This window comes from Sminthopsis crassicaudata, chromosome 1 (genome assembly GCF_048593235.1).
Source record: "Sminthopsis crassicaudata isolate SCR6 chromosome 1, ASM4859323v1, whole genome shotgun sequence".
In the NCBI taxonomy this organism is placed as follows: Eukaryota; Metazoa; Chordata; class Mammalia; order Dasyuromorphia; family Dasyuridae; genus Sminthopsis; species Sminthopsis crassicaudata.
In genome coordinates, this window is record NC_133617.1 from 424,955,525 (window position 1) to 424,976,200 (window position 20,676).

The 20,676-nt window shown below is 35.2% G+C and overlaps 1 protein-coding gene across 25 annotated transcripts in view; it reads left to right on the forward strand.

The window, feature by feature from the left end:
- RBFOX1 (RNA binding fox-1 homolog 1) overlaps positions 1–20,676 on the forward strand; it is a 2,692,248-nt gene that overhangs the window by 1,320,711 nt on the left and 1,350,861 nt on the right. For all 25 annotated transcript variants that reach the window (XM_074280462.1, XM_074280471.1, XM_074280466.1 and 22 more), the window contains one exon: positions 18,411–18,482. In XM_074280462.1, coding sequence (XP_074136563.1) covers positions 18,411–18,482 — 72 coding nt within the window. The remainder of the gene's footprint in view (positions 1–18,410; positions 18,483–20,676) is intronic.

Here is a 20,676-nt window from a genome sequence, read left to right on the forward strand (position 1 = left end):
ATGGGGACTGAATGTGGAGTATAACATAATATTTTCATCTTTTTGTTGCTATTTTCTTACTTTCTGTTTTCTTTCTCATTTTTCCTCTTTTTGATCTGATTTTTTTTGTGCAGCATGATAATTATGGAAATATATATAGAATAATTACATATGTTTAAAATATATTAGATTACATGCTGTGTAGGGAAGGAGGTAAGGAAGAAGGGAGGGAGAAAAATTAGATCACAATATTTTGCAAGGGTGAATATTGAAAACTATCTTTGCATATATTTTGAAAATTAAAAGCTGTTCTTTAATTGTGTATGTATATAAGATGACAGTGCCTTGTATTTGTGAATGATTGATAGTGTGAAGCAAAGTTTAAGGATGGCTAGATGTAGAGAACTGAGAAGATGATTAATCCTACTCCAGAATGAATTTTAGAGCTCAGTGGAAGATCTGTTATGAGGCTATTTTAATATCCCAAGTGGCTAGAATGGTATTTATGGAAAGAAAGAGAAGATGCATTAACAGCTGTGGAGGTCATGACATTACAAGGACCTGGTACATGAATTTGTGACATGAAGGAGAGAGAACAGTAAGAACCATGAAGTTTCAAACATGATAGAGTGAGTGAATAATAGTGCCACAGAAAGAAATAGGAAAATCAGAAAGAGGCACATGTTTGAGAGAAAGATAATGACCTTGGTTTTATAAATGTTGATTTTGAATTGCTGGCAGGATGGTAAGGTTCTAAGTTGTATTGTAGGGAATTGGAGAATTGGGTTTACAGCTTAGAAGTAAGATAAGATGAGACATAGAGATTTGGAGGTTATAGTCATAGATGGAACTTTTAAACTAGAAATTACTGAGAGTGTATTGTGTATCCATATATACTTAAATACATATATATGCATATATAAAGAATGAGGAGAGAGAAATTAAAGAGAAAAGAAGAGGATAGAAAAGAAGAGAAAAGAAGTAAGAAAGGAAAGGAGTGGAGTGGAGTGGAAAGGAGAAAACAAAAGAAGAAGAAGGAGAAAGAAGGAAGAGGAGGGGGAAGAAAAGAAAGAGGAACCAGGAAGAGGAGGAGGAGAAGAGAGGACAGAACACTACAGGACAGCAGAGAGCTTAGACAGACTGTTATGTTGGATCTATAATGAAAAGTTAGAGAATGAGAAGTCCACGGAGCTGTGTAAGAAGTACCATGAAAGATAGGAGATTATGGTAACTGTGAAACTCAGAGAGGGAAGACCATCCTTGAAGAGGGAATTACTACCAGATTCAGACTCTGAAGAGATCAAGGAGGATAAGGATTTCTAAAAGGCCATTTGAATGGAAAGTTAGAAAGTTTATGTTGATTACAGATACAATTGTTTCAGTAGAGTGGAGAGTAAGAGTGTAGCTGTAAAAAAGTTAGGCAACTGTCAGGACCGAGATGTACCTGGGGTAGTAATTGATCAACAAGTCTATGTCAAGTACATACTGACAGCCAGCATTTATGTAGCTTTTTAAGGTTTGCAAAGTACTTTATGAATTTTATTTCATTTAATCCTCAAATCAACCTTATGAGGAAGGTAGGTACTATTTGTATCCTGATGTTACAGATGAGGAAACGGAGACTGAAAGAGAAGTGGCTTGGCTATGGTCACAGAGTCTTTGAGAATAAGATTTGAAGATTTGAACTCACAGCTTCTTGATTCCAAGTTCAGCTCACTGGTATGCCATGTAGCTAGCTAGTAGGTAATGCTTAAAAAAGATTCATAATGAAGAGGAAGGATGAGAGATGGGATGGCATCTAGATGAATTAGGAAGGTCAGTGGATATCCTTTTTAAAATTAGAAAAACCTGACTACATACATAGAAAGATGAGAAAGAGCCATAAAGAAAATATTTGAACATGGCATGAAAGAGGAGAATGATGACTTCTGGTCAGGTTCCAGAGAAACCTATCTGACAGGGAACAGATAAAATCATTACTCTGTGTGAAAAGTAGAAATATTTCCTTATGTGACTACAGAAGAGGAGGAAAGAGAAGGTAATGATCATCTGAAGAAAGAATTTTTTTAAAATCACTGTGGGAATGGGAAAGTGGGTAGCTGTGTGCCTGGTAATATGCTAAATGCTCACAACAACCCTGTGAGAAAAATGATGTTATTATTTCCATGTTACAGTTGAGGAAATTGAGGCAAACCAAATGACTGGTCCAGTGCCACACATCCAGGAACTGTTCAAGGCTGGATTTGAATCCAGGTCTTCCTGATTTTAGGCTCATCCATTGTGCCAAGTTCTGCTAGGAATAAAATAAAGATGAAATACGAGTCATACAAAGTAGTATATAGAGTCCAGATTTACTCTATTAATTTATTTACTCTATTAATGGTAACTAGTGAGGTGTGGAGGAGACATTATATGATGGGCATAATCTAGAAATGAAATCTCCAACTATGAATTAGTAGAAAATCAGAGGAAGGTCTCAAGGCTCTGATGCTGAGCAAAATGAGCAGAACCAGGAGATCATTGTACATGGCACTAGGAAGATTGTAAGAAGATCTATTCTGATGGGCATGGCTCTTTTCAACAATGAGGTGTGCCGGAGCCAGTTCAAACCGTCTCCAGAGCTGATTGTTCAATTTTTATTGTGAATATTTATATTTCAGAAATTAGTAGACTACAAACCAGGGTTTGATATACTGTTTGTTGATTAGCTAGACTCAGGAAAGTGATGGAGAAAATGTTCATAATGGATTAAAGTTAAAAATGTGTTATACATAAAATGTTGGTTAAACATTGAACATTGAACATTGATCACTGATTCTGGGGTACTATATAGGGAGACATTAACGGCAGGGTTATATACGCAGGCAAATCCATAAAAAATACACAAATTAAAGGCCACAATGAGTGGTTAGATGGCATAGTTCCGTAGGGCACTACGTCTGGGGTCAGGGAAAAGTGAGTTCAAATCTGACCTCATACACTTACTGGCTGTGGAAGCCTAGGAGGTTTATTTCAGCTTCCTTATCTGTAAAGTAGGGATAATAGCATCTTACTTTCCAGGATTGTTGTGAGGATCAAATGAGAAAAGAATTGTAAGATGCTTAGCATAGTGCCTGAACACATATTAAGTACTATCTAAATCTTAGTTATTGCTGTTATTTAGTGTGAGTCAGAGCATAGGAGAAGAAGAAAGTTAGATTATGTTTTAGAGAGCTGAATTTCAAATTTCTGGATCTTAGAGGAGATGTAATTCTAAGAGAAGGTCTAAGTAGGGCTATCATACTGAAAATGTGTGTGTGTGTGTGTGTGTGTGTGTGTGTGTGTGAGAGAGAGAGAGAGAGAGAGAGAGAGAGAGAGAGAGAGAGAGAGAGAGAGAGAGAAAGAGAGAGAGAGAGAGAGAGAGAGAGAGAGAGAAAGAGAGAGAGAGAGAGAGAGAGAGAGAGAGAGAGAGAGAGAGAGAGAGAGAGAGAGAGAGAGAGAGTGTGTAAAGGAAGTCATTGGAATTAAAGATTATGAGACAAGAAATCAGCTTGCCAGAGGTATTATCAGTGTAACTATTGAAGTCCTCAAGTGTAATAGCAAAGGATAAGCTAGAAAGGTAGAAGATGAACTAGATAATAAATTCATTGAAAAAAGAGAATAATATGGATATTAGCATGAGTTGATTGCATAGACCATGACAAAGGAACGTCATGGAGAAATAGTGAGAGAGGAATGTTCCAGCCTTGGTGAGAAGGAAAGAAGCTAGGAATATGCTCTTCTTCTTGGTCCTATGAAATAGGAGAACAGGGAGAAATGACCTCCAGAGATTAAGATTGCAATCTGATGCCTGAAATTTAGAGCCAGGTTAAACCATAAAAAACTAGCAGTAATTTTTTGGGGGTAAAAATGAGGTAAATAATCTAGTAAAAAGAGGCAATATTATAGTAAAGTGGAAAGAATATTGGAATTGAGCTGGTTTTGAATCCTCAAAATCTCTGAGCCTCCATCTGCAAAATGAGCGGGCTGACCTAGTCTGTTTTAACTCTAAACCAGTTATAGTTTCTTAACAATGGAGTAGAAGCTCCAAAACAATAGCTCAGGCCTTGGGTACACTCAGTTATAATGGGACTGAGGGGATACAATAGAAATGAGGATTTGGGAAGAAGTAGTGTGAGCATGCCTTTTAGGCAATGTAATAAGTGGATGACTAGGATAGGAGATCCAATAAAACAGAAGGTAGATTGCTGTGGCATGTTTCCCCTGGCAGAACTAAACTGAGAGAGGATTTGCAGAGTTAATCCTCTCCAGAGTTTCAGATAGAATTTAGAACCAATCTTTTGGAGTGTGAGTATTTGAGAGATGTTTCCTCTAGGTTTGCCCAGAGTCCTTGATCTAGGAAGCAGGTCTAAAGTCTCAAACCATTATATTTCAGGGCTCATTAGTCAGGAAAGCACTGCTGAAGGGATGTCTTGTCTCTTTGGGTTCTATGTAGCTTATCTAAGGCCACGAAGGGTGCTGAATGAATGTGCTGCTGAACACATTTTCAGATTTCTCTGGCTTTTTCCTCCAGATGGACCACGGCTTGTTGGCAACAATAACAAATCAACAAAACATTGGTTCTCTTTGCTTTTGGCTAGTGGGTTCTAGGTTCATTAAGGATAAAGGGAGAACTGTCCTCTAAGTGGGTGCTCTAAGTAGTGCTATGCCTCTTTGAGGTAAGAAGGTATTTAATCTGTGATTTTTTTTCCATTTTCCTGTTTCTTTATATTTCAGGCATCTTGGATGGCACTTCTGCAGTTAGTAACCCTTCTCTAACTACCAAGAAGCTGCTACAAAATATAATGAATAGAATGGTATGATTGGAGTCAGGAATACCTCAATTCTTCCTGCCTCAGATACTTGCCAGCTATTTAGCTCCAGGCAAATCACTTAACCTTGTTTTAATAATCACTTAACAAATATGTGCTTCAATTTGCTGATTTTTAAAATGGTAAGGTTGGACTTTATGGTTCTCTGAGATCCCTTAAAGCCCTAAATCTATTATGCTAGGAATGAAATATTTTCTGTTTCAGAAAAGAAATGGCCTATTTAGAAAACAAATGTTCAACTTGGCTCTCTCCTAACCCTCACTCCCCCACATGAAGGAATGAAAATGGACTGATTTTTTTTCTTTTTCTTTCTTTCTTTCTTTTTTGTTTTTTTTGTTTTTTGTTTTTAATTTCAGCATTTCCTATATCTAGTATAGTACTCATCCCTTATTAAGTCATTTATTAAGTGTTTGTTGAAAATTGAATAAATGAGTGAGTAGTATGATTTCACCAGGCCATCTAATGGCTGCTTGGCACAAAATAGAATAGTAGGGTCATAAGATTGAGAGATGAATGGGACCTCAATCTTTTAATTTAATAGTTAAGGAAAACTGAGGTCCTAAGAGGTTAAGTGACAAGTCAGAAAGTAAAAAAGTCAGAGGTATTTTAATCTAAGTATTTTTACTAATACTAGACACATTCCTTTACATCCTTACAATTTTAGAGGGAGTTAACAGTTTGACCTACTTAAAGGCATTTTTTTCTTCCTAGATCAGCGACTTTGAGACATCTCTCAAAACACTCACACTCTGTATCTTTGAACTTATAGTGCTATACTTGGTCCTAAGAGAGACACTGATTCATTAATTATATGCTTATAGACATGCAATTTTACTTAATTTTTTAAGCCTTAATTTACTCATCTACAAAATGGAGATGCAAAGAATATTTAACTCACAGGTTTTTTTTTTGTTTTTTTGTTTTTGTAAAGAACATATGAATTCATAGTTCCAAAAACAGTGAAATCTGAATACTTTATATAAATGCAATCTATAATGATAATAATGGCAATTATTTCACTGTGCATTCTGCAGGATCTTCCTTTCTTTCTAGGCTTTTCATAGTGACTCTCCTAAGCAGAATGTAATTACACTTCCTTTATCCTTGTTTCATATTTTCTATTTATTTGATTGCTCCAACAATCATTCACTAAACCTTCTATCTACAAGACTTTGAGCTTAGAAGTTTTCCTTCTAGGGATATAGGGTAAGGGAATACCACATTCACAGAAATAAGAAAATGTAAGTCATTTGAGAGGGTGGGTGGATATGAAAGTGCTACATACTGATGTGTGTTTGATGAGGGAATTAGTAGAATGTGTGAGGGAAGTAATGGGAGATCATTCTTAGAGCAGGGATTCTTAACTTGGGGGAACCCTTCAAGTTCTATGGATAAATACTAGGGTACCTTTGAATTGATCTCTTTATTTCAAAATATTGGTTTCCTTTATTTTTTAATATTCCTTTATATTTAATTTTATGAATTAAAAAATACAGAGAAGGATTCATAGACTTTAGTAAATTAACGGAGCACATCACTAATATATAGACACATTCAAACATATGTACACATACATACATACATACATACATAAATACAAAGTTAAGAACCTGTTCCTAAAAACTGATTGGAACCAGATTGCAAAGGGTTTTAGATCTAAAGCAGGGAGAAGAGTTTGCAGTTTATCTTAGAAGTAATAGGGAAACATTATATCCATTCTTTCTGACTGTCCCTCTAGCAACTCTACATGAACTATACATCCTCTAAAAATGCAGAAAACTTAAAGATTTTTGTACTCTAAATCTTAGTGAGATTTGAAAGAGAACAGAATTCCAAAGTTAGCCCCCCCCCCCCTTTTTCCTATCCATATTTTTCCTTTGGTGGAAATGAGGCCCAGTGCTTTGGCCTGCTTCCATTTGGAAGGCCCCTTCTAAGAATAATTTTTGGAGCATCTGAATATTTGGGTGTTTGGTTATGCTGTTAGATGTGAGGGCAATGCAGGGTTCTACAGAAGTCACATTAGCCATGGGTTCCAGAAAAGATTTGACCTAGATTGTCACGTGGTCATGTGCATGATCTGAAATCTCACCAGATAATCATGCAACTCACTAACTCCCGGCTTCACTTGGCTTTCTGAACAGAGCTTCATGATGTTTTCCAGCTGAATACATTTCCCCCTGGCTAGCTCTAATTTTATCCAGATTGCAATAATCAAGTCCCATGAATATACTTTCTTTTTAACAGCTTCCCACCAAGTGCTTTGAATTTGATGTCCTGTAAGATGTACTTGGGAAAAATACACCTTGAAATTTCCCTTGAGTGAAACTTCTCTTTTCAACTGGTGTCAGGAGAAACTTTGGAGTATAATAAAAGGAACCTTGGTGCTCTGTAGAGCACCCTGTTATCTGTAACGGGTTCAAATACAATTTCTCAGAGAAGCCTGTTGTACCTTAGCTTTTTTCTCCCCGACCTGATATTCTAAGGATTTCCTTTGAGTACACACGGCCATCTCCTTTTGACAGACAGTGCAAATTAAAAGATATGGCGAGGCACAGGAACTGGGAACCCAAACATGCCCCCTGGGTTTTCATTTACAGTTAGGCACTACAGACACAATTATTGCTGACAGAAACTCGGAGGCCGGTGGCAGAGTGCATGTGACGGGAGTCTCATGCCAAACAGTAATTGGGAAGATTATTTTTAATCAGAGCATATCCTACAGCCCAAACATTAGAAATCTCCTGTAAGGCTGAGACAGGAAATTAAACTGAGACCAACAATAAGCCTCAAAATTGGGGTAATATTGTTAGGCACCTAATGCTAGCAAAGCCCTTTGCTGCAGGGATCTGACTTTCTCTACAGGGATGCCTTCTCAGGTACAGTGACTGATGTGGTAACCTGACTCTTATTATTGGGGTGAACCCAAATTAAAAGTAGCGGACAAATTAATTGATATTTATTGCTCTGATAGGGCATGACAGGGGAAATGGAATCCTTTGAGGAAACGAAACATTTTTATTTACTTAACAAAGTGGGCTTCTGTGTTGGTCTCCTATGCAGGATTATAATTACCTGAATGATTTTACCTACTTTTTCTCAAATTGGAATTTTAAAAAGAAACAAATAATGGTCTGATTAGTAGAATGATGAGTTATATGGAATGGATAGTAACCAACTTCTTATAATAATAATAGCTGGCATTGATGTACTGATCTGTATGTATGATATAATTTAATCTTCACAATAAGCCTCTGAGATAGATCTTTTATTATCCCCATTATGCAGATGAAGAGGCTGAGGCTCAGAGGACCCAGTGCTTTGTCCAGGTTCAGAGAGCTAGTAAGTAAGTGGATGAGACAGGATTTGATCAGAGAATTTTTCAACTTTGGGTCAAGCACTCTATCCATTAAACTACACTACATCTTGACCAAAGTTAATTGTTCAAGCTGTTATAAAGTAGTTGATTTTTTTGTTTGATTTTATTCTTGAATGCTTGATTCCAATGAACAAAAGGAAATGTGGACCATCCATATAAAAGCATCCAGCTAACTTTTTCCTCAGGGAAAACCAAAACCATAGGAACCAAGAGATGCTCTGATAAGCACTAAAAACAAGACTTCAAATGATAACAAGGTCAGGCTTGATCCATACATGTCTTATATATGTAATACAAAGTAAGCAAACTTTTGCATGTGATTCATTGTACTTTGTTTTTCAAAGTTATGTAGTACAAAATGACATTTTAGAGTACAATCACAATTCAACTACAAGAACAACAAATCAGCCCGATTATGTCTGAAAGTTAATTCATGTGATGAGATTAGAGCTACTGCTTGACTCAGGATTGCTGCTTAGAATCAAAAGCTCCAGTTATGCTTCATCAGATAAATTATACCATTCCAATACTGAGTCATCTTGCTCTCTCTTGGAAGGTTTTCCTTTACTTCTTATGCAAGCAAATTCCTATTAAACAACATCACTTACTCCAGACCAAACAGAGCTCAGTGCACATCAGCATTGTTACCCAGATATCCTTTTTTTAAAGCCCAGAAACAAATGAGCACTTGCAAGTAGGAAAAAAAAATTATTTATTAATCAACAGCATTGTCATTTGATGCTCCTTAGAAGCTTGGCTATGTGCCTTGCAGATTTGTCTTCTAGACCCCTTTTATGGAAATTACCCACTGTGAGAGAGCAGAACATGTCCTTTTACATGGAACCATAATAAAGCATAGAAAGGAGATGCCCAGCTTACCACTGATAATATTTTTGAGGCCTTAGTTGCATATCTAAATATTCTATTAGCACAGTCTTCTTGGGGTGTGATAGTCTGAAAAGCAGTGGGAAAACCAAGATAGGAGATGGTCCATTGCTCCTGGAACTGATAGACTTCATCACTTAATTAGGGTACTTGGTTGAAGAAAGTTGTCATCTAATTCTAGAGTCTCAGATTTGGGAAAGGAATTCAGAACTAGACCAAAACAAATATCCTCCTTATTTCAAGTGTAGCTGCAGATACTAGCTGTGTTACTCTGAGCAAGTCATTTAATTCTGTTTGCCTCAGTTCCTCATTTGTTGAACATGTCTGAAATGACTCAACAACAAACTTGTGCCAGTTCTAACTTGCTCTGCCTTCTGGGCAAATAAAACATGTTTAAATTTTTTTTTCCAGTGCAGGGATTCTTAAACTGATATCTATGGGTAATGGGAATAGAAGGAAATGTCTTTAAATAGATTTCATAACTTTGATGGGGAAATAACTTTATCTTTATTTTTACTTCCTTCTAGCTGAAATTTAGCTTTTCCATCAGTTATTTGAAACAGTCATTCTGAGATGTCTAAACTATGAAAGGGATCCATGGTACCCAAAGGGATGCATGACCCTATTCCACCATATGGACCTTTAGATACTTAAAGCTATCATGTCTATCCCATCTCCATAGCCATCTCCAGTCATCCTGATCTACATCTGGCACTAGACCCATATGGTTCTAGAGGAGAGAGTGAGGCAGGTGACCTTGCCCAGCCCTCCCTCACTTTAAATCCAATTTGCTTGCATGTCATAGCATCTCCTCCTTGATATCATGGTCCTCTTGGAGAATGAAGGAATAACAACTCACCATAATTTTCAGATTAACCTTTACTTGTTAATCCTGTTTTCTTCAATTTCCTTAACTGTAAAATAACTGGAGGAAAAAAATAACAAAAAACTCCAGTATCTTTGTTAGCAAAATACCAAATGGTGTCATGAAGACTCAGTACTTACATGCTATGGTTTCAAGCCTCTCTCACTCCCTTTGTTTCCTTTCTTCAAGTCATTTTCAGTCTTTCCTAAAATGAGGTGTCTCAAACTAAACACAATATTCCAGATATGATGTTACCAAAGCAGAGCGTGGCAGATTTTCGCCATGATCATTTCAATATTCTGCCTCTATTAATTCAACTTACTGTACCATGGCATGGTGTTGATTCATACTGAGTCCATAATGTACCAAAATCTTTGGGTCTTTTTCACTCACATTCTTATCTATGCATGTCTTCTCCATCTTGTTACTTATCGTCTTGATTCCTTTGAACTCATATATGTGTCTTTATCCCTGGTAATTTTTAGCCTGTCAAATCATACCAGATGACTGAATCAGAATCCAAAGTGTTAGCTATTTCTTTCAACTCTGTCATCCACAAATTTGATAGCCTTGTCAGATATACCTTCATTCAAGTCATTGAATATATGTGTGTATTTATGTATTTCTTCAGTCATTTTCCAGTCATGTCTGAATCTTCATGACACCATTTGGTATTTCTTTGACAAAGATACCTGAGTGGTTTGCCATTTTTTTTTCTCCAGTTAATTTTACAGTTGAGGAAATTGAGAAAAATAGGATTAAGTGACTTGCCCAGGGTCATATATCTAGTAAGTGGCTGAGTCCAATTTAACCTGATGAAACTGAATTTTCCTGATTCCAAGTTCAGTGCTCTATCCACTGTGCCATTTAGGTGCTATGCACACACACATACATACATATACCCACACTCATGTACATATGTATGCATACATAAAGTCCTATGTGGTGTGCATATATATGTGCAGATATGCATGTATATGTGCACACTCATGCACATAAAAAGATCCAGGGTAGATTGTTAGGGCAATTCATTGAGGTTCTCCTTCCAGGTTGACATTGGTTCATTAATCAGTGCTCTCTGGGTCTGGTCATTGAATCAATTCGAAGTTCACCTATTATTTTCCATCTATTTTTTGCCCTCTGGTATACAAAGATAACGTGACATACTTTGACAAATGCTTTCCTGCAGTTCAGGTGTCTCCTATGCATATAATATTCCTTTGACTTTCTAATCAGGCCAACCCATTGAAAAAGAAAGAAGGGTTTTCTGGCATGGTATATTCTTAATAAAGTCATGCCTCTTCTTATTGGCTACCTCTTTTAGTTTCACATTTGTACTTCCCACAAAATTAATAAAATGTGCTTGAAATTTGACATTGAAATTAAGTTTACTTGCTTATACTCTAAAGAATACAACTTCTTTCCTTTATATCAATACCACACTTCCATTTCTCTGCTTAAAAAATTTTGATGAAAATCATATTTGAAATTTCTTTCAATAGTATAGGATATCAAGTTAAGAAACATTTGTTAAACGTTTTCTGTTTTTCTGGTCTGATGACTTGAACTCAGTGACAATTGTGAGGAGCTCTCCTTCTATATCCTCACTTATCTAGGCTTGTATCAGAAATAATTTTAAGACAGTACCTTATGCATCTGTCTAGGCAAGGATCAAAGGACACAATAGTGAATTCTGGAATAACACATTCATCTGTGTCATTAATCCCTTTATTCTCATTCACTGTAAACTTTTTTCCTTAATAGAACTCTTCAACTATAGTATTAATTAAGTTGGAATATTCCTGAGCTCAGTTCTCCAAGGCCTAAAGGGTACTCAAGTTTCCCTATTGACTTCTCACTAGTAATCTTAAAGTCTCTCTTAAAGTTTTAAAAATATCAGTACTTTCCCAGGCCTCTAAGAGTCAGCTTAGTATTTTTTTAATCCTATGCTACTTTAATTTAAGTCTTTCATTTGGTGTATTGATATAAGAAATTATTTGTTATCAATAATGTTAATAATAACTCCTTGACAGGATTTGATCATTAATGGGGAACTTTCCTCTTAAGACTTCTTTGAGGAAAATAGCATGAATATTATTATGCCCATTTTACAGATGAGGAAACTGAAATTCAGGAAATTTAAGGAGTTTGCTTAGGGTCATGCAGCTAGTAAATGTAAGGAAAATAACACCAAATTTAGAAACAGAAAAATTAGGTTGGAATTACTTTTTGTTTTTTGTTTTTGTTTTTTCATATTGTTTTTTAACTTTTATTAACTAGGGTAAGCCACATACTTTCTCATCCTGAGCTTTTTCATCTATAAAGTGGCAAAATTATATCACATGAATTGCAAAATCCTTTCTGGCAATATTTATATGCTACTATAATTCTGTAGTGAAACTAAGAGGCACATCGGATAGAGAATTTGGCCTGTAGTCAGCAAAGTACTTCCTGAGTTCAAATCTATCCTTAGATATTTACTAGCTGTGTGAAACTGGATAAGTCACCCTTTTTGTCTCTGTTTCCTCATTGTCAAATGAACTGAAGAAGGAAATGGCAAACTATTTCTTTATCTTTGCAAAGAAAATCTCAAAAGGGGTCAAGAAAAATTGGACAAGCCTGAAAAACAACTTAATACCAGCAACAGTATAATTTTATAGGCCTAAACTCAAACCCAGATTTTTCCAAATTCCAGCCCAGCTGACTTTTTCCCCATATTATGCATTAATATAATGGTCTTTATGCTTATCTATGTAGTAAAATCACATATCTTGAACCAGAAAGAATGTTCAGGGTTAGTTAATCCAACCTTGTCATCTGAAAGGTAAGAAAACATAAAGTCAGATGCCTTGCCCAAGTAGCCAAAATATAAACTCTAAGTTCATATCTCTTCAGCTCAGATGAAAAAAAAAAAAAAAAAAAAAAAAAAAAAGATAGGGAGTTAATCTAGGTATTCATATGCAGACTCTCCTAAACCTTCAGCTCTTCCTCCTCCCCTAACTGACTGACTTATGCATGATATTCAGTAACCTAAAGGCTTAACTGAGAATTTCCAAAATGGCTCATAGATTTATAGCTTTTATACTCCCCATTATTGATATCCATCTTATGAACTCCTACCTATTTGGAGAGTTTATGTAGAGAAGGTTCAACTTCTGAATGAAGCAAGATTGTTTGATTAAAATAAAGAATGGAAAGGAAGAGGTCATGTTGTGTAATATAATCACACCCAATTGTACTAGTAGTACTAAAAACGGACAAAACACAAGCAACATATAAATTAGGATAATGGGGAAAATTCATTGTAGGTAAGCATCTGCATTTAGAGTCTTTTTCTTGAACCTGAAAATGCCCAATATACTGTTTTCAGAACACAGAGGAAGGTTTGACATCATCACATCTATAAAGAGAAAGCCAGACTATTCACAATAGGTTGCATATAGAAATGACAGATACACACAGGAAATCCATTTGGTTCAGAATGGAATGTCTCTGAGCTTAAGGTGATGAATAATTCAATACTAGCTTGGCTCCTACCAACTGCCCATCAACCTAAATGACAACAGCCAAGAGGATGTCATTCCACACATCTCCACTTCTGAGTATTGTCTATGCTGAGGTTGATCTAGGGATTTCTTTTTCCTCCCAGCACTTTTAATTCATTTTAATTTACTAAAAGTCTCATTATTGAAGGTAGTTGGAATACAGTGTATAAAAATATCTATCTATTGTATGCATATATACATATGTGGGTATGTATGTATTCCCATTGTTCAATATTCAAGAATCTATGGTTTTACCAGACTGCAGTCCTTTGATATGAATGATTTTTGGGTATTCATCTTTTAGTAAACCAATCTCCAGTTAAGCCTCTCTCAACTTAAAGATGGGATCCTCAAATAGCCAATCAGCAAAATGATGTCCTCCTTTATGTCCCTAGCACTTAGCATAGTACTGGTATTGAGGCAGTTAAGATGGTGTGCTGAGCTTAAAGTTGAGAAGATTTGAACTCACACTCAACCTCAGACACATCCTAGTTCTGTGACCTTATGTTTGCCTCAGATTCCTCATTTATGAAATTGAGATAATAATAATACATTCCTTTTAAAGTGATTGTTAGACACAATGACTGATAAAGAACATTTAGTCAAAACCTTTTCATCTTGCTGAAAGTTCTCAGAAGCCTTCCTTCTTTTTCTATTCCTATAATGGTTAACATATGCTCTTTTCCAGTCACTTTGTATCATTTTTATGTTTGTGTTTCCCAAATACTGCCTTAAAGACCAAGTTCCTTATTTTTATCTTCGTATTCCTGACATTATACACATAGTAGGTGATTAATAAAGATTTATTATGTATACTTGTATTAGTAGAGTTTGTCAGAGCTTGTTGTCTGTCATTTGGTCTAACCATCAGGAATTCTATTTCCTCCTACATAGGATTGGCTGGAAATTGGAGGAAGCTTTCCTAAAGTACACATAACTACTCAGTTATAGGGCACTAAAACCAGATCCTCTGACCCCAAAATCTTCCTCTGTTTTCAACATATGAAACTGATACATTCCATAGGTTTCCTTTTACCTAAAGTTGCTGTCCTTGTACCCATCAAATGCTCCTTCATTTGTCAAGACACTTAGATTTACTGTGCACTCACCACTTGGTTTAATTATGTGAGGGATGCCAAAGAAAATTGAACAAAACAGTGAGTTCTGATATCATAATTTGGAATTTATAGAGTACTTTTCTCAAAATACTTGTAGGTAATTCAAGCAATATTTTGTCATTTTACATATAAGAAAACAGAATTAGAGAGAGGATATGGCTGTTCATGATCATACCAATAGTATTAGAGCAAAATTAATTAAGGGTAGAAAAAATAAGTTTCTCATTGACTTTCCATTTCCATCATAAATGTGTAAACCAAGGCAAACAGATGATTATTTGTTAATTGATATCAATTATACATATGAAAATGTATAACCCATTCATTTTGTGTTTTTTAAAAATTCCATCATTAATACAGTGTTGATTCACAAAAGTTTTTTTTAACAAATTATAGTTATAGAAAAAGAACACTTATTTTGCATTAATTTTTCAAATGAATTTCTCTTTAATACTATTTGCATTCAAAGAAAGAAGATGGTATAGAACTTTATACTAGTCTGATTTTTTTCTGTGCATAAATCTTTTCTCCTAGACAGTGGCCAGCAAAAGAAAAGCTGCCATCAGGACATATTATAGAATGAGTAGATAAGAAATTGAGATGGAAACTATAATCTAGATTAATTCATGCCAGATAAACATGTGGTATTATGTGGTAGAAGGAGACTAGACATAGATTCAGAAAAAATCTGGTTTCAAATCCCATTTCTATCACTTCCAGCATGTAACCAGCAGCAAATCAATTAACTTCTCTGAGTTTCTATTTCCTGTTCTGAAAATGAGTATAATGTCATATGTCTTACCTTCAAGGAGTGTTGTGAGGGTCAGATGTGTTAATGTTTGAAAATGCCCTTTTCAAACTTTTAAGCAATATAGCAATACTTTCATTATCCTCAGGATGATCCTTTGACTGACTTGTGCCACTAATGAGAGATTCTGGAGTACATACATAACTGCCAGAGGGATTTTCTTCCAGTGTAGATCTGATTGTGAATTTCCTACTCAGTAAACTTTGTTGGCTTCCTATTGCTTTTAGAATAAAGTATAAATAATCTTTGACTTTTAAAACCTTTTATAACTTATGCCTGACCTACTTTTCTACTATCTGTCTATATTATTCCCCATATTGCAATCCACTTGAGAGAAACTAGCCTTTATGTATGTCACATAAATGGCTTCCTCCTGCCTTCCCTCCTTGTTACCAAACCATAGAATCCCCTTTCCCTTCAGTTCTTAGCAAAAGACCATCTTCTACATGAAGTTTTCCCTGGTCACTTCTATACCTCTCAACAATCAACTATCTTACCTTCCTATGATATTTTGCATTGTTTATTTTATATTAATTCACTGTATTCTTACATATACATTTTTGCATGCCAGTTAGAATAGTTTTTCTTTAAGAGAAAGGCTTTTATTTTATTTTTGTATTTCCAGTTCCTACCAAACCCATAATAACTTCTTCATAAAAATGCTTATTGGTAGATTATTTTTTTCTTTTCCCCAAATTCTTTATTACATATGTGAGAAGGAATGTCCTTTCCCAATATTATTACCAACAAATCATTGAAAAAAGAAATATAATCACTAAAGTCCCTACCACATACTGTTTCAAGATTCTAGCTTATTGGTTGGGAACTACAGTCACAGTAGAAGTACAGTAGGTTTCCTAGTAATTTTCCCCATGGGAGGTGACAGCCTTCTTCAATCCTAGGGCCCAACAGCTTTGACTCACTAGAACAGTTGCTCTCCAGTTTGATCTGAAAATGAAGTCAACAAGTATGCACAATTTGCTTTTGATTATATTTCTTTTATTGCTATTGTATTTCTTGCTTCTACAATGACTCTGAAAACAAAGTCTCCCCTTTTTAATACCATCCATGATAGTGTGGTGATATAGTTGAGCACAGCAATCTATAAAAATTGAAAATGAATGAACAGATAGGGTCATAGGAAACCACAGATGGATGTGAGCAGGCTGCAACATACAACCAATAAGGAAGTAGGAAGAGTAAGCTATATCATAAAGAAATACTTGATATGTATAGAAGAAGTGCATGTTTAACATATATTGGATTACATACCATCTAGGGGATGTGGTGGGAGGAGAGGAAGAAAAAAAATTGAAATTTACAGGGGTGAATGTTGAAAACTAGGTATATGTTCTGAAAGTAAAAAAAAAGTTTTAAAAAATAGAATAAAGTGAGTCGAAAAATATTTGATAGGAAGAAAAATAGACTAGTCATATGGCAGAACAAAGGGTAATGGCAGGTGGGCAGCCCAATGTACTTCATTGTATCCTTATGGTGTCAGGAGAAAATAAGGAAGGTCCCTAGTATATGGGAAGGCCTCTGGAAATCTTGGGAGAACATGGACAAGAGGAACTCAGGATGGGCAGCTTGGATGGGCGGTGATCTGTGACATCAGCAGAAATGTACAAATGGGATGAGATCACAGATCCATTTGGGTATTTAGTATTTGTTACAAAAAGAAGCAACTTTAAAAGTCTTGCATATATATATATATATATATATATATATATATATATATATATATATATATATATATATATATATCCAAGTAAAGGATGGTGAGCAGACACTATCTAAGCAAGGGCAAAGTGCACTGCATTTTTTTTTAAGTGAACTAGGAACTTAATAGGAGTAATTTGTATGACATAATAGCTAAAAAACTGATGGCATCTTAGGCTAAATTTATAAAGGCAAAATGCCAAGATTAGTCCTGCTGTGTTCTTCCCTGGTCAGACTATACATGTAATATTATGTGAAATTCTAAATGGCAAATTATAGTATGACGATAGATTGGCTAATGGGTGTCCAAGCTTTTAAAAGGACATTGACAAACTGGGGGGCATCCAAGGGAGTTAATAAGGATGATGAAAGTATTTTTAAAAATATATATTTGAAAATAGTTGAATAAACAAGGATTTCTTAATTTGAAGAAGAAAAGGGGGGTATGGTAGCTGCTTTCAAATATTTGAAGATCTGTCACATATAAGAGATTAGATATGATTTCTTTGATAGAACCAAAAATGTCAGGTAGAAGTTATAGAAAAACAGATTTTAACTTCATGGCAGGAACATATTTTTCCCCCTATTAATGAAAGCTATCCAAAATGGATTGGTTTATCTCAAAAAGTACCATAAGTCAGTATTTGTGATGTTCCAACTTATTTCAGAGTGAGAAATGTCTCTACAGATACTGTATTGGATGACCTTTGAGGTCCCTTCCAACTCTCAAATTTTGTGATTTAGAGATTACAGAACTCTATACTCATATGATTGGAAGAAGAATTAGAAACCATTTAGCCTCCCTCTAACTTGTATTCATTTGGATTCTTTAGACCTAGTTCCCCAGAATAAATCTAATTTTTCTTTCTTATGACAAGATGCTGAAATATTTGAAGATAACAATTTTACCTTTCCCCATATTAAGCATCTTAACCTCTTTCAACATTTATGCCTCATATGATGGATACCAGACCCTTCCAAGATTATAAATACTGATTTTTGATTGCATTCTATTTTGACATTACCTCTTTTTAATTTTCCTGCTAAAGTATGAATATGACACTTTAGATGTAATATGTCCAGGGAACAGTATGATTGGATCATTAGCGTCAATGGCAAAACTACTGTTGGTTTCATGAAGTTTTCCTTGTCTCCAGAAGAAAGAAAACAGAATTCAGATTCTGAAATTCAAAAAAGTGACTAAATTTTTTAAAGTCTTTGAAAGTTTCTTAATTCTAAAGATATTTTCCTGCTTTCTCTCCTAGGAAACTGCACAGAAAACTCATGCAAGTGATACTTACAATACTTACAGCTTTCTTGACCGAAGTCAGCATTCAGTAAGTGTGCCTTTAAAAAATGTGTATGTGTATTTGTGTAAATATGCACATATATGCCCACACATATGTATGTCCGTACATGTATGTACATGACTACATATGTGTGTATATATGTGTAGATAAAATTTAAATGTCTTAGAACTACACTAATACTTTTGAGATATGGTGTGTATGTATTTATAAACACACACACATTTCTATTTTGATGTTCACCTGTATAAAAAGTTGTTTTTTTTAGTCATGAGATTCCTGGGAAAGCTGGACTCCACTTTTTTTGTGTGTGGTATTGCCTTAGCTGCAGACATAAATAGTAGAAGGTATACTTGCTAAAATGATTGCTAATAAGAGGTACTGTGTAAGATTGGTATCTTTAATGAATTAGCCTTTCCATTACTGGTCACAGGTTAAAATAAAATACATTTTCTTTGTTATTTTCATTTCCTACTCTTAGATTGTGTCACCTTGGGGGAGATTGCCTTCCCACTCAGATGACCTCACAAAGTGTAAAGAAATACCATCGGATGCAGATTAGTTTGCAAGAACATTTTTTTTTCTCAGAGCCATGAAGGAGCAATTCATTTTGTTCTTTTTAAGCTGGTAAATGTGACTCCTGCATAGAGATTTTTGCAAAAAGAGTTTCATCCCTTTGGATACAGAGAGATATTTTCAACATCTCATTATTTGTATGTGTTTAGTTCCTAAACACTTTCTTCCTTTCTCAATGCCACCCACACAGGTACTTTTCTTTTCTTTTTCTTTTTTTTTTTTTTTAAGAAGAAAGCTAATTTTTTATCTTTTTAAATTCCTTCATTCATTACTTGCTGGTAGACGAGGTTATTTTTATTAACAGGAATTCTGAATACACTCAGATATAATAGTGATTGACTTTTTTACTGTGCTTTATATACAATATCTCCTATAAGTCTTTCAAAACCCTACCTATTAATTAGGTATCAGAAATGTGATCTTTTTCATTTTGCAAATGGGAAAATTGATATTCAATAATTTGTCCAGATTCACAGTACAAATAAGGGTCAAAAGGAGGGTTGGAATACACTTCTTCCTGAACTTAGCCCTGGTACTCCATCAAACAGAACGATGCTTCTTGAGTGCTTTGTGTATAAGAACTGTATCTGTGGCTGCAGAATCACAAATTGGCCTTGACACTAGGACCTACTTAGGAACCCAGTTATATCAAAGCAGGAGAAAAGAGACATCCTCTTCTCTCACCCAGCTTTTCCAAGGCCCTTAAAATAAATCTAGAATGATTTAACCATAAACATGAAATTTTTAGAAGTATTAGGTTAGAATGTTTTAAGACATAATTTTAGTTTTATTTTGGAACTACTAACCATAGTCCACTTTTGAAACTGGAGTCTGATTTGATATCTTAAATATCATTCCATGTTATAATAGAACTCCTCTAAAAGTGAAGGCTGTGGGAATTTGTAACGCAATCATTTCTGATCAAAAAAGAATTCATTTTGCCCCTCAGTGTTTGGGCTTGACTCATATATTTGCTACAGAATTTGCATATGTGAATTGAGAGAAGAAAAAAAAAAAGAGCATGCATTAGCTGTTAGATACATCAGTATGACTGAGTGCAACCCTGATCATCCAAAGCTTGTATCACACAGGAGATTAGGGACACTGCTTTTGTTCCTCTTAATAAAGGGAATTTCATGTCTAATTCCCTATGTGCCACATCAATCCTTAAAGCCTTTGAAGTTCACATTCTAGCATTCCCTGAAAGCAGCTTGACTCTGTGGGTGGAAAGGAGGGGGTTGTTTGTCATGAGACCTGCTTGGATCAGTTTGGTGGTATTGAACATGTAGGTACTTTTAGCATTCTCTGTTCCGACTGGGGTCTCTCTCCTAAAGCTGTTGCATGATGATAAAGAAAAAGGAAGAAGAGGAGGAAAGAGGGTACCAGGGCTAGTTTTTCTCTCTGTATGGTGTTATAGTCATTTATTTATTTATTTATTTTTGTATTGCCACCCTTCCTAATGTAATACAAATTACTGCTTCTCTGAAGGAAATTCTAGTTTCAATCTTGGATTGAGTCTGAAATTTCTAACCTAGGGGAGTCCTTGGTCCCTGAGATAATTAGTGAAACATTGTAAGAGAGCTCATGTTAATTTGTCTATGGATATGATATTTCCGTATCTACAACTGCAGTCTAAGGAAGAAAATAT